Genomic DNA, 14,006 nt, shown 5'->3' on the forward strand with positions numbered 1-14,006 from the left:
CGCGCGGCGGGGCCCGGTCCGGCCCGCCCCGCCCACGCGGGGGACGACGCGCCACCATTGGCTGAGGCCGCCGTCGCTCCGCCGCCAGCGCCGTCATGTGGGCTGCTGGGCTATCAGGGAGCGGCAGGTGGGGTGGGGCCAGCGGGGGGGCGGGACGGGACGTTGCGGACCGGAAGCTGTGGGGTGGGTCCGCTGGGAGGTACCGGCTGTGAGGGGATCCTGAGGCGGGCCGGCCGCGGGGAGTTTCCTCAGCGCTGGGGCCGAACCCTGCTGTGGGTGGGTTTCGCCTCCCGGTGTGCGGAGCTTTACCGGGGAAGGGAAGGCGGCAGGTTTCTTCTGCGGGTTTTCCGTCGCGGCGTCCGCGAGGGTGCCAGGCGGGGTAAAGAGGGCGGGAAAGGAGCCTGCAGTAAGGAAAGTGGGTTGGTGGTTATTTCGTGCGTTAGTTCAGGCTGGGAATTACATTTTAGGTATTAACTGGAGCTGTGTGACTTTATGAGCGACACAGGGTCAGCGTGGCTTCCGTGAGAGCCCTTGCTTTCTCCTTAGGTTTATTCAGCAATAACGGCAAAATTAAAGTGCGATTTGTTTCCCTACTTTGCTTCTCAGTCGGAGAAGCAAAAGCAGGGACTGTCCCTGTCAAATGGCCATCCTGCAGAAAAACATGGGTGTGTGGTGTGACCGGGTGTGGGTGTCACGCAGCCCCTGGTAAAGGCAGCGAGAGAGGCTGGGGCAGCTGCACCATCACTGACCCGGGTGGGAGAGAGAGAGCCCGGCTGGATGGGTGCTGCTTGAGGTGGGGTTGGTCTCTCTGAGGGGTACCTGCAGTGATAATGCCTCACCGGTGCGTGTGGGGAATGAAGGCTCTGATTTGAGTGGGAGAAAGTGCACGATTAAAATGAGGAAACACACATTAGTGGTTGCAGGTTTGGAGTCCTAAGATGTTCTTTTGTTCCGCCATCAGGTCTGTTGAGGTAAAGGTCGTGACAGTATGGAATTGTCTTCAACAGCAGATCTTAAAGTCATATTTTTGGCCAGAACAAAGTGGGAAGGATACTTCTGGTTGGGTATTTTCAATGGAAAAGGTAAATTGATTTACATCATATGGTTACACCCAACATCCAGGTATGACTTAAAATTTTTGGAACAGCGTTGGTAATTAAGCAAGCGATGCTTGTAGAAGTAAATACATCTATTTAATAATGGGCCTTTGTAAATAACATATGCCATAAAAATGACTCATTAAATGTATTTGCTCTCTTAACTAGTTACATTTCATGACGAAGGACAACGAGGAAAAAGCAACTAGCTGTACAGAGATCTCTGTGAACTACTATAACATGACTCTTTCTGTAACTTTAAAAATTACGTTTCAGCTTTGCCCAGCTTAATACAGTATATCATATCAATTGTGATTACATTTCCTAAGGGGGGCTAGTAGCATTTGCTAGAGACTACAAAGTAATTAACCACACTGTTATTGTGTGTTTTAATATATGCGGATATCACATTCTAGGCCCTTCAAAATTTACCTTTGTAAGTGGGCTGAGATTTTTATATTGGCCTACCCAGCAACTGTTACCAACACCTAGCAATGCTGAATAATATCTGAAATGTACATTATAAAATGTTATTTCAATCTTCAGGTATTGAGAAGTAGGTACTCTCACTAAAATTCAAAAGCTACTGTTATAACCCAAACACTCTCTCTGGAAGAATAGCAGTTTCAGGAAGGTGGTTTTTAAAATTTTCCTCCAAAAGAATGCTTAGCTACGCTATATTTGAAACTTCTTCATTAAGATACACCCGTGACCCTTTCTTTGGATACAATGAATGCACCTGTGTCTATACAGTGTACAATTGTGCATGTACATGTTTTCAAAGACACAAAATGCTTGATGCTGCAAAGACTTCTAGATTTTTAATTTTTTCAGTCAAGGCCTATGAAGCGCAAAATCCAGAGTTACCATAAATAGTAATAAAATGTTAAGACCTCTTTGAATGTTTCCTTTGTTTCCTCTTTATTTCCCAGGTGACTGGTTAAGTTTCCTCATTTGTCTCATGGAGCAGGCCTTGTCTTACTTTGATGTTTGCATTTTTGTCTTTTTTGTGTGATACGCTAAATGTGCTGGATAGCTGTTGTCTGGTTTTAGAGCTAGCAGCGGTGAAAAGTTACAATGGCCATGCTATTTGTAATTAGGTATCTCATGCAGATACCAAAACCGCAGCTTCCTTTTAGCCCAAAACATGACTTCCTGAGCATCATCATGTATCCTGCTTTAGGCTGCGCAACTGGGGAATGTCCCTGTTCTGGATTTGAAGGCTGTTCTAGGTACAGGGCTGCAGCAACAGGACGAGGCCTGTTTCTTGGTTGGCACACACGCTGCCAGCCTTTCTTGGTGTGATGCAGCTGGATGAGCTATATGCAGAGGAGATCTTGGAACTGGGAGGAGGGTCTGTTGGGAAACGATCTAGAGTAGCAATGTATCAGGAAACTGAAAGGCAGCTGCATAAGCTTCTGTGTGATCTATTGCAGGACTGTTAGACTGACAGCTGGGCAGCAGTGACTAACGGAGGTGACTGGTGCTTGTTTTGAGGGTGGTAAGTGCTCTCAAAAGCCAAAACATGCTTCATGTAGGCCACTTACGGTGAAACAAACTTTAAGGCTGAATAGGGATTGACAAAAGCCCTCTAAATTTCAATGAGGCTGGGATTTCATGCCAGAAACACTTTCTAAAATGATGATGAAGACAGCTTGGTCCTTCCTACCCTTAAATTAGCATTTATGCTATTTTTAGCATTTGTGCAAGATTTATTGCTCTTCTAAGTTGTAGCCATCTTTTTTAGTTTGGATGAAGTTTAAGATGGTCTGAACAACATGCTGAATTATTTCTAAGTGATGACTCGGTGAGATGCAGACAGTTGAATATAGCTCTGCAGCATGAAGACCTATTAGCAAAACGCAAGCCGGCGTACCAAAATGCTTACAATTTGCCAGAATATGCTCCAATATATATCTTTATCACTTTTAAACCCTCAATTCCTGAATACCTGTCATCCTCGGAGATCGACACAAGCTATTTGAAGAACTACTATTTTAAAAATTACTGAATTTAGGAGCCTTTCTCTGTATGTGGCATATTTTTTTTCCCCCTATGTGACACTGAGACTTGAAGAGTAATTTAAGCCACGATAAACAGGTGCTGCAGTTTGCAGACCAGCTTTCCCTGTCTTCTACAGTCTTGGGGAAACATAAGCTTCCGTGAGGCCCTGTGGTGAATTATATCAGGGAACCAGATCAGTATACAATATACTTACAAAGCAATATACTTTGCTAGCAAAGAAGTGAGTTTTCTGTTAGATCAAGCTCTCCTCTTCTGTCTCATGGCCACAAATGTCCTGCACGTGTTCTCAATGTTTTCACGAAATGTTGAATCAAGTTCAAGGCCGTGGATATCTGCAGTCAGCCACCTGGCCCCTATCAATCTCCCAACAGACTCCGTAAACTGGCCACTCAGCTTTACTGCCTGCTGCCCCACCCATCTGATCTTAGCTGCTCATGGTGTTCCTGATTATAATTGGGATTTATCCTGAAGACTGGCTTGGTAGTTTGGGATACAGTTTTCTTGGCCCAGAGTTTGGGCTCTTCCTTTTTTTCTTCCCTGCTTTGTTGTATCTTTGGGTTCTGCCTGCTGCTGTGGAGGCTGTGGTGCATCACCAGAGCTTTCCCCCGCTCTTACACACCTTTGGCTCTGCTTCATGGTATTTAGTGTGGTCTTTGACCGTACCGTTGCCTTGTTCTTTGGACTAGCACATTCCTCTGGCTCTTCTGGTTTTTGGCATCTTATCCGCAATTAGTTTTTTCTTCATTCCTGCACTGAATATGAACCACCTCCGTCTTGGGAGACACATGGTGGACCATGGTGCAGCTGAGAAACTGCCTCAGGAGATGGTGGCCGACACCAACTTTCCCCTGATGCTCTTCTCAGGAGGTCTTTAAGGCTTCTCTGAGGCCATCCTTTGAGCACAACGCCTTTGTGGCTGCTTGATGAAAACACATCGCACTATTTCGAGGTGGGGGGAAGGGACCCAAACCTGCTGGCACAACACCGGGAGCTTGGCTCTGTAATCAAGTGCCCTCTGATCAGAGACACCTGGCGAGGGCGCGACCGTCCCCTCACCCCATAGGCCCTGCCGCCCTTCGGGCTGCGCTCAGCCCTCGCGGGGCTCAGCGGGGTCGGCCCGCCCGGGGCGGTGGCAGGTGGCAGCCCCGCTCCTCCCGCGCCGCCCTTTCCGGGAGGCGGCGGGGCCGCGCCCGGGCCGCCGGGCAGGTGAAGGAGGAGGCGGCGGCGGCGCTGCCCCTCACTGAGGTGGCAGGAGGGGCCGCTATGAGGCTGCTCTTGCTGGCGTGCCTCCGAGCGCAGACCGGCAACGCGACCACCGCCGCCAGGATTCAGTGAGTGTCCCCCGATCCCCGCTAGCTTTATCCCATGGGATCCTGGCCTCACCGGCAGGGAGGCGGAACCGCCCCCTCCCCCCCCATCACGCCGAGGCCGCCGCAGCCCTCCCCGGCGGGCAGAGAGGGCTCGGCGGTGGGGCCGGTGCTGCGGGGATGGAGAGGGGTTGGCGGGGGGCCGTCCGCCATTCGCTGCCCCCGCCGGCGCACGGAGGCGGTGTCGCTGCCGCCGCAGCAGCCGCGTGGATGGCCGGCGCCGGGGGTGTGTGAGGGGGACGGCGGCCGAGCGCCGAGACGGGCCCTCCCTGACAGCGCCGGGGCGGGCGTGGGGGGATCCGCCGCTTGCCGGGAGGCCGGGGCCTGCTGGCTGTGGGGCCGAGCCCGTGTGCGGGAGGGGGGGAGCCCGCTGCCGCTCTGTGCGGGCAACGTGTCCCCTTTTGTCCGTACTGCTGGGGGGTAAGGGAACCGCCAGAACGAGATGAGAGGTGGATGCGGAGAGCAGCGGGTGTTGGCAGCTTCGAGATGAGGAGCCGTCCCTATAACCTCGAGTGAGCACCCTTGCCGTGGGAGTTCCAGATGCAGCTCTCCCAGGAATTAGGAATCGGTGGGGCTTTGAAATGGTTTGGACAAACAGAACTGCGTAAATGCATAATACTCTTAATGTCCCCATTTAACTTTTTCGATGAAATGTGGAAAAAGGATGTGGCTGACAGTATTGATGAGGGCCTTACTGTGCATGTGAGCTCTGTTTAAAAAAAAAAAAGTCACTGTAAAAATGAAACAATTTCTCAATGTTTTTGTCCTCTTCAGGCCCAAAATAAGGCCTTGGTTGCTTCTTACCCATCAAAGAGTCACTCCCAGTTTAGGGTTTTTCTTAGGATTAATCTCTTCTGCTATTAAAAGTTTTCCCTGACCTTGATCTGCATTATATATGTTATACATAGAAATAGTCCTCTGACATTGTTTGCGTTTTCACACTAGTCGTGTCATACCAAGTTCAGCCTCAGATTTGTGCAGGCTATTGTATTAGACAGTGGTGGAACATACCTGCTGCTTCATGTCAGTCACCCAGGCATTGAAGATATAAAGCAAATAGAGCATAAAGACCAGCGAAAGCTAAAGTTTTCTGTATTTTAAAAGAATAATTATTGATAAAATGTTGAGATAAAGAAATATGTTCTTATTTTTTTAATACAGATTTTTTACCTGCACATGTCAGCACAAAGGTCATGTGTGGTGGTTTGTGTGGCATTCTGCATTTCCTTTCATCTTTAATTTTTTGCTCTCACTGGATAATACAAAACTACTTATTCTTGGGGATGTCTATGCTCATTCTTCCTCCATAAGATTATTTCTTCTACCTTTACAAGTTAAATATTCACTTACCTCCATCTTCCATGTCAAAATGAGGAAAGTCAGACAAATATTTAGACTGTGGAGCCGTGCAGAGGTAATCTAGTGGAAAGCTGGTTTTGCATTATTTCTAGCCAAACTAAGCCTGAATAAGCTAGACAAACAAATGTCCACATATTATTTAAAATTGTCTTTTGGCTACGCTGAGATTGATTGTGATCATGTGAGCATCCTGCATCGAGACACAGTGGTTTAGCAAGGTGCCTTTACGTGAGTCACGGTAACCAGCAATTTTGGTTAGTCCTCTCTAGCTCCGACTCGTGCACGGTGGCCTGAGCTAATGTGTTGTAGTGTGAAAGAGGACATAGACGTGGTGAGTTGCAACAGCTCAGTTGACAGATGGTTTAATATACTACCACGTTAACGTAATCATTTGCAGCTATGTGAACACATCTGCAGCGATCAGTGTAGAGTATGCCAACTTGCTTTAGCATCCTGTTACTTCATAGGCCTACCTTGTACAAAGTGGATGCTGCTTTCTCATGCACACAGACCTTCAAACAGAAAGAAGATAATTAGTGAAAGATGAATTTAATTCATGTTTACAATAAAGGTGGATAAAGGCTTCTAACAGAAATAGTGTTTGAGCGTCAGTAACTTATGTCATGTTCAGTCGCTATCTTATCACCTACCGTAGATGTTATTTATAGTAATAATATAAATGAGCCTGTTTGGGGAAAAAAAAAAAAGTCTGATCAGGAAAAAAAGTAAAGAGTATTAGCTAGCAATTAAATCCGTCTTCCTTACTAAAAGGCTAATCAGGGGACAGCTATCACTAAAACCATCCTATGCAGATACTTCCATCTAATACTGGTTTTCTTAAGACCTTATGCCATTTAAAAAAAAAAATAAAAATCTACATGTATGGCCAAAGGCTTGGGCATGTCGGTTCTCACACTAATCTGCTGTACCTGAGATTAAGTGTATATGGTAACCTTTGTAGCGTATGTGTTAATACACAGAAAATATATATTCCAATTACTATTTGGCCTCAGTTGTATCTGTGTACATGCTTATGAATTTATTTGTTCAGTCTTTTTTTTTTTTTTTTTTTGTATTGAGCCGTGGCAACTTTTGGTTAAGTATAAATGAAACAATGAAGTTGTCTCCAGGTTGGACACTTGCCAGCATAGATTAGTTTTATGGCTTATTATCACTGGGTATACTATGTTTATGATATTACAGCTGTTCCTATAACTGCTTCATCTTTTCATAAGATGTTCATTTCCTGAGTTTAAAGTAACTGGTAACAAAGATACCAGAGTCCAATTTGGCTAGAAGTCAGCTTGCTAAAACAAGTGATATAATGTGTTGCTGTGGGCTTTATTTGTATTGGTGTGTATAATCTTTAATCACCTTAAGAAAATATGAGCAATGAGTAGAGAATAAAACACTAAGCAAAAGTCTTTGGTTCAGCTGACATTCTTCAGCCTTAGAAAAGACATCAAAGAGGGTGTTAGGAAAAAGAATAAATGAATCTTCTTTGCCCCTTGAAATGTTCTGTTCATCTTGTATTAGTAGTAAAGAGGAATAGAAATCTTGAATTAATTGGTTAATTAGAAAGATTTAGGTGAAGTATTTTGCCCATATGTAAATATCTCTTGGAGAGGGAGAGGTTGCTTCAATTCTCATTTGAAATGGGACAATTGAGAGAGCCATTCTGTAAATCTCCAGGTAATCAACTGCAAGAGAATTAAACCCACAAATTCAATAATGGTAATCATCCCTCTTTACAATTATTTTTCACCTTAGACATTTATTGGAGTAATTCTGGGCTCCAACTTTTTTTCTGTTTAGTCTTACCCTATCTCCTAACGCTAAAATCACACAGAAGGGCATTTGTACAGCAGGAGGTCCTCTTCTCCTCGTGGTAGATCATAAGAGGTCTTTTACCTACCCCCATTGGTTTGCCCAGTGCCAGTAAATCCCGGCGCTTTTTTTCGTGGCTGTTCCCAGAGGGGGGCAGGCCTTCATCCGCCACCTCTGGGACCGAGATGTAATCACTTAGGTGGCATGTGCTTGAGGTATGCTGCATCTCAAAATGTTCTGCCTGGCTAGACCTATTTATAAGGCAGGATTAAACTTTGCAGAGTTATTTTGTCCTTCCAAAGGCCAGTTACTGACTTCAGAATGTACAGACAGGATCCTTTCCCCATTTTTGCTCACAGTTTTAATTTCTTATTCACAATGGATTTTATTCATACTTGGTTCATGCCAACACAATTTTCTGTGTTGTTTAAGGGAGAAGTTTGAGAGAGAAATAAAACAAACACTTTGCTTCATCAAGTATGAAAAAAATTAAGATAATTTACAAAGAAAACAGAGAAGATCAAGCATTAGTCTTGTAGTTCCATCCACTTCAGTGGGAATTGCGAGTATTCAGCTCTGGCTGAGTTTCAAAAAAGGAAGTGGAAGTGACTCCGCTTACTTAATAGGCTTTGAATTGTGCTGTGTAGGTTTAACAGTAGTTGATGCATAGCCTTTACAGAATAGACAGCCTAGGGAAAGAGATAATTAATATTTTGGATGAAGCCTATTTTGTGTCGTTCAAGAAGTGTCAGTGTATCTACCTAACAGGAACTTTTTGGAAATCATTCTTTGTCTGCCATTAATTCCATTAAAATATCAGTTGAAAATTAGAACACAAATGTTTTTGAGAGGAAGACATCACAGAAAATAAAGCAGGTTTGAAAACTGTAGCACTTTAGCAGTAAGCATGCTTTTCGCTCGCTTGTGTCTTAGCTTCAGTCATGCAGTGTTTGGAACTATAAAACTCTTTCTGTATGTGAAGACCTGTGAACTGCTGATTGAGGTTGAAGGAGGAAAGACTGCTAGCCAGGATAAGTGAGAAGTTGTAATCAGTAATGTAGGAAATAAGAAATGAAACGTTGTAAAACATCACCTGGTACTTTGCAGTTGTGTTAGAGAAAAAAATATTTTCTATAGAAATCTTTAATAAAGTGAAAATGTGTGTCAGAAAAGGGTTGTACCTTATAGCAATGTCTCTCTGCATACAGTATAGATCCAGAGCAGACACTTACAAGTTTCACTTATAAGCCTCATGATTTCCAAAGAGTGTAAAAAATATAACAAAAAAAAATTAATTCCCTGAATACTGAAATCAGTGGGGCTGGGAAATATTTTGTCCAATATTCAGATGTGTATAAATATCGTAGTGTAGGCAGTTACTAATACAATGTACTCTTAAGAAATGACCTTTCAAACCTACTGAATGACTGAAGTTTTCCCTGTTTGGTTACTTCCTGCCAAATCACTCAAAAACTGGAATCTGACAGCCAAACTCCATTTAGAAATATTATTCTGCCCAAGTAGCAGCATTGGCTTCCATGAAAGTTTCGGTAGAAGGGAAAGATATGGCAGAGAAAGGCAAATTCTGGTTCTAGAAATTTATCTACCATATACAAAACTGTGATAGAGAGAAAATGCAGCCTTCAGGTTTAGCATTTTCAGTGTTGTCTTAGATTCACAGACAGCAGGAGATGTGTTCGTTTTTATTTTTCATTCAGAAAGTATTTGTTTATGAAATGGCAAAATAATGTGAATACACAGTTGCCAGGAGGAGGAAAGATATGGGTAATGTATCTCTTCTGTCTTGGCTCTATTCAGGGACATCTGTGACTTCACAGACAGATCAGCCTTCAAAAAAAATCTCCTGCAATAGCTTTGCAGCACCCTCTTACCATGTTCCTTGATAACAGCATATGTGTGAAAATCATAGCCTGCTTTTTTTTTTTTTTTGGTTATAAAGATGAAAAGTAATTTAGAAAAATATGAAAATATCACTGTAAATTTCAGTACTTAAATACTACCCAATAACTCTGCTTCTATGCACATATATTTCCATAGATGCATAATCTGAAGCCTGTGACTAATCATATTGAACTTAATGGTATGTTTATGGGATTAAGGACTCTTTAAATCTGGGAATTTGAATTATTCTAGGAATAATTTCATAATTTTTCTTTCTTAAGCTGTATGCAAAATTTTTACATGCTCCTGAGTCATTATGAGTAGAAAAAAAAATGAAGTTATAGAGGTAATCCACAATTTATGAGCCTTTGGAACACTTGAGGGAGTTCCCCCTCCATTTACTGCAGAAACAGCTGTCATTCAGCTGTGAGATTTGGAGCTGTGGAAACTGTGAAGGAAAGGAAAAGTGTTCATTCCCAGTACATTTATATAAAAAAAAAAAGGTGCTTTAGATCAAGATTCCTAGCTGAATTTCTTGATTCCTGATGTCCTGAGAGAGTTATTTTCAAATTAATTGTAATATGCAAACATACTGCTTGTACATGATAGTGATTTATGGTAATTGGAATACTGATGGGAAAAAACTTCTTGTAGACTACTTAATGAGCACCTGTGAAATTATGGTATGCATGCACGAGCATCCCAAGTATTTGCCCGAGAGATTTTTGTTCCACAGCTGTGAGATTTGGGCATCATTATTTAGATATAAATTGAGAGCCTCTTTCAAAAGGCAAGCAGGTACTCAGTATAAGTTCATGGGACAACTGATGTAAATAATTGCTCAACAGTGTAAATAAGGAACTTACAATCTGGCTGTGTTTTGTTATTTATTAGTACTTATTATAATTTATTGGTCTTGTTTCAAATGGTGAAGTTAAAAGTAAAATGAGTTTCTTTTTAGAATAAGGAAGAAATACAGCACCATATGTTGTGCCAATGGAGCTCTGTCTGATATAGTGCTAATACATTCCTTTCAAGGCCTCAAGACATTTTACAACATTTTTAGCACCAATTTCTGCAGTAATGACTAACTTCTGCAGGACAGAAAATTACATTCCTTGAGAGGATATGAAATGATCAAGAAAGGAAAGAGCCGACATTATCCAAGAAGCTATTGAGTTAGCAGGATTTTAATGCCAGAACAATTAATACGCTATGGGAAATAAATCAACTGGAACAATATGTAATAAGCAGAAAACATTCTTGTGGTCTTTTTATAATATTGAAAATGTAAACACTACATGTCAGCAGATAGAGTGTGCTAGTTTGTATCAAAACATGGATTTTCACCTGTATGTGTTTTGGCTGATGTAATTGGAAACATTGATAGCTGATTCTAGTTTCAGTGGGATAAATTATGAGCCTAGAGTATAAAAGACAAGACTAAAACAAAGCTCACTGAAATGCCTAAAGTAAAGCCCCCTGTAATCAATCAGTTTCTTGACTTTGGCAGTCTTTTAATCAATGTTTTAATGTGAGGAACCACTGTATATAAAGATGAATGGGTAAGCTGACACTAGAATAAGGGGAGATTTGGTTTGGTTTTTTTCTTTTTAGCAATTGAGATTTTTTTTAAAAAGACTGTGGAAGTGTTTGTGTAATTACTTTTGTGTAGTTTTTTTCTTATACTTCAATTATCCTGCGACTGTTTTACAAATGGGTAAACTAAGACAAGAAGCAATTGAACCCACGATCAAACAGAAAACTATGTATTAATTTTTTTGCCCCTGCAAACATTTATTTCTATGTTCTGTATTTTTAATAGTATTGATTAGCTGGACATACTTGTGTTTTGTTTCACTTGGTGGCTGTTCTCCAGAGCAAGGATCTGAGAATCTCTAAGACCAAGGTCTAACACACTCAATTCGAAAGGAGTCTTTTCAGTGTATTGAGCTGAAGCTCAGTCTAGAAAGATGCTGATCATACGTCAGTTCTGCTGATTCCCAAAGGTGGTGTTTATAATTTGTGGGCTTTGGCCTTAAAATGGATGCAGTTTATGTTGCTTGGAAGTGTGACTGTGGCTTTACAATGGTGAAGGTAACAAATATTTTCAGGGACTGCTCCCCCCTGCCCTTGTAAATAGCTCCAGAGTTGCTTGGACAAAATTAATGTAAAGGTGAATGTTGGAGTGAAAATTAGTAAGGAAAAACATTTTGATTAAGCTTATTTAATATACTGGCATGCCTATAACATTAATAGTATCTTCTTTTTTTTTTCTTTTTCTATTTGTTCTGACAATGAAGGAATCATCTACATGTTGCCGGTCATATCTGTGTTCTTAAAGATGCTTTCATGTATGAAAGTCCAACTGAAATAGCAAATCTAACCTCCACAGACAAATTTGATGCAGCCCTGGCCATTCATCTTTATAAAGCAGGCAGACTTCTGCAAGGTAATCCCCTTTCTATTTTGCAATAAAAATACCTCTTAAAAAGGTACTGAAAGAGAAGAGAATGAATACAGTTATAAATGTCTATAAATGTATAAACCCACATGTAATATAGTTATTCTGTTTATCCACTTCAACAGATGTTCAGAAATGCTGAACATCTTTCTCAGTGGGAGATCTGATCCAGAGAGGAGAGAACTAAATAAACGTACTTTTAAAGCACATAGTGCATTTCATAATTAAGTACTTTAACTACATTAAGATAAGAGCATTATATTAACATTAAGATACTTTCAGCAAATGTGTTCTTTCAGAGGACAATGGCTTGGCTAAGTATAGCTGAGGTCAAACAGAAGAAAGCAGAGAGGCTAATTTGATTTTTCTGCTCAAAAATGAGTCTGGGTTTTTTGGACATGAAATAACTTTGAGGGGTCATTCATGTCAGTTAAACTGTAGGAGACAGGATGTTCTCAGACAAATAATAAAATTTTCTATTTTATCTAGCCGTGTAGAACAAAATTTTAGCCTGCCATTAATGATACACCAGAAGCACTGGCTTTCAAAATTACAGACACTGTCACCTACTGAAATTGCAAGTGTGTATCCATGTTTGAGATCACATTTGTATTATACAAATATATTCACTTGGACAAAGGTACATAATTTGATACTTTTATCAGATCTCAGTGTAAGTTTTGTTGTGCTAGTTTTCAGACTTCAGAAGTCCCCCCACAATTTGTGCTGGTGGGTTTTCAGAAAGCCTGAATTATTGTCTGGCATGCTTGTGTATTGACAATGGCGCTCTGATTTCAGTAGGGATCCTAGAGTGGAAAAGTGATTCTGTAAGATGATCTCTGCTAACGTGTATTAAGACTTCTCTTGTCGGAGTGTAGAGATGATTGTTTTTGCGACAAGACCTAGAATTGTTTTGGAGGAGGCTTATGGAAGGTCTTAGAACTGTCTCTTTTTCTTTTTTTTTTTTTTTTTTAAGGAACAAAAAATAAGGTTGGATTTTAAATTTTTACTATAAAACTTTATTGCCATTGTTACTTGCATAGCCTTGCCCGAATACTGTTGCTATTAGATTTTCAAAATTCCACAAATCCTACAAAGCCTGATACTTCAATGATTTACAAAAGCTCAGTAATTTAAGTAAGTCAGTCACACTGTTCCAAAAAGCATCTGCAATAACTGAAAGAAAAATAAAACAGAAATCTGTGAAAAGCAAGACAGTAAGTTGTATGATTGCTGGGATAATCCTAGTCAAAGTGTAAAAGTTATTATAGACTTATTGAAGGAAAAAAGTGATTCAGAGGACATTCCTGATTCTTGTAACATTTAATCTTTCCAAACCCGGTATTAAGAAATACCTTAAAGAAATTTAGTCATTACAGTTATACTACCATTATTACCGTATTACCATCTTTTGGGCCTCATCTTGGAAACTTTGTCTGGGGATGTACGATCAACACATGTAATAGATGACATAATTATTTACTTTTTTATTTATTAGAAAGGCAATATATATTTTATATTGTATTACAGAAAGTCTCTTGAAGATTAGTGCTATGGTGCTTTGATAGTGCACATTAATTCTCTTCACAAACATTAGAGTATAATATCTAAAAATGCCGAAGAAAGTCTTTAAGTAGCCAGAATGGCAATTAATCTTAAATTCTTTCAGTTTGTTCTTTCATGTAGTAGTGAGCAAATTAGCAATGCTAATAAATCCTTATCTTACAGCTTACTTAATTTTCAAATATAAATGTGAAATGTACACTATGTTTTCTGTCTTTATCAACATATTTATTTCGTTCCCCATTTGTTTTAACATTTTCTAATTTGCTTGGTTTTAACCATGAATTTTGATTAAGCTATAATTTGCCCCCCACCCCTAAGAAACTGTGGGTCACTACAGAAAGCGTCACCAATAGTTTCCACAGCCATGAACGTTCAAGGTCAGTTATATTATCTCTCAAA

General features: G+C 41.0%; 1 protein-coding gene across 1 annotated transcript in view; it reads left to right on the plus strand.

The window, feature by feature from the left end:
- The first annotated feature begins 4,298 nt into the window (after positions 1-4,298).
- The window catches only part of GLT1D1 (glycosyltransferase 1 domain containing 1), a 58,171-nt gene continuing 48,463 nt past the window's right edge, over positions 4,299-14,006 (plus strand). Inside the window, exons 1-2 of the mRNA XM_074159628.1 lie at positions 4,299-4,453; positions 11,881-12,029. Coding sequence (XP_074015729.1) covers positions 4,386-4,453; positions 11,881-12,029 — 217 coding nt within the window. The 5' untranslated portion in view covers positions 4,299-4,385. The remainder of the gene's footprint in view (positions 4,454-11,880; positions 12,030-14,006) is intronic.

The sequence above is a fragment of the Numenius arquata genome, chromosome 16 (assembly GCF_964106895.1).
Source record: "Numenius arquata chromosome 16, bNumArq3.hap1.1, whole genome shotgun sequence".
Taxonomy (NCBI): domain Eukaryota; kingdom Metazoa; phylum Chordata; class Aves; order Charadriiformes; family Scolopacidae; genus Numenius; species Numenius arquata.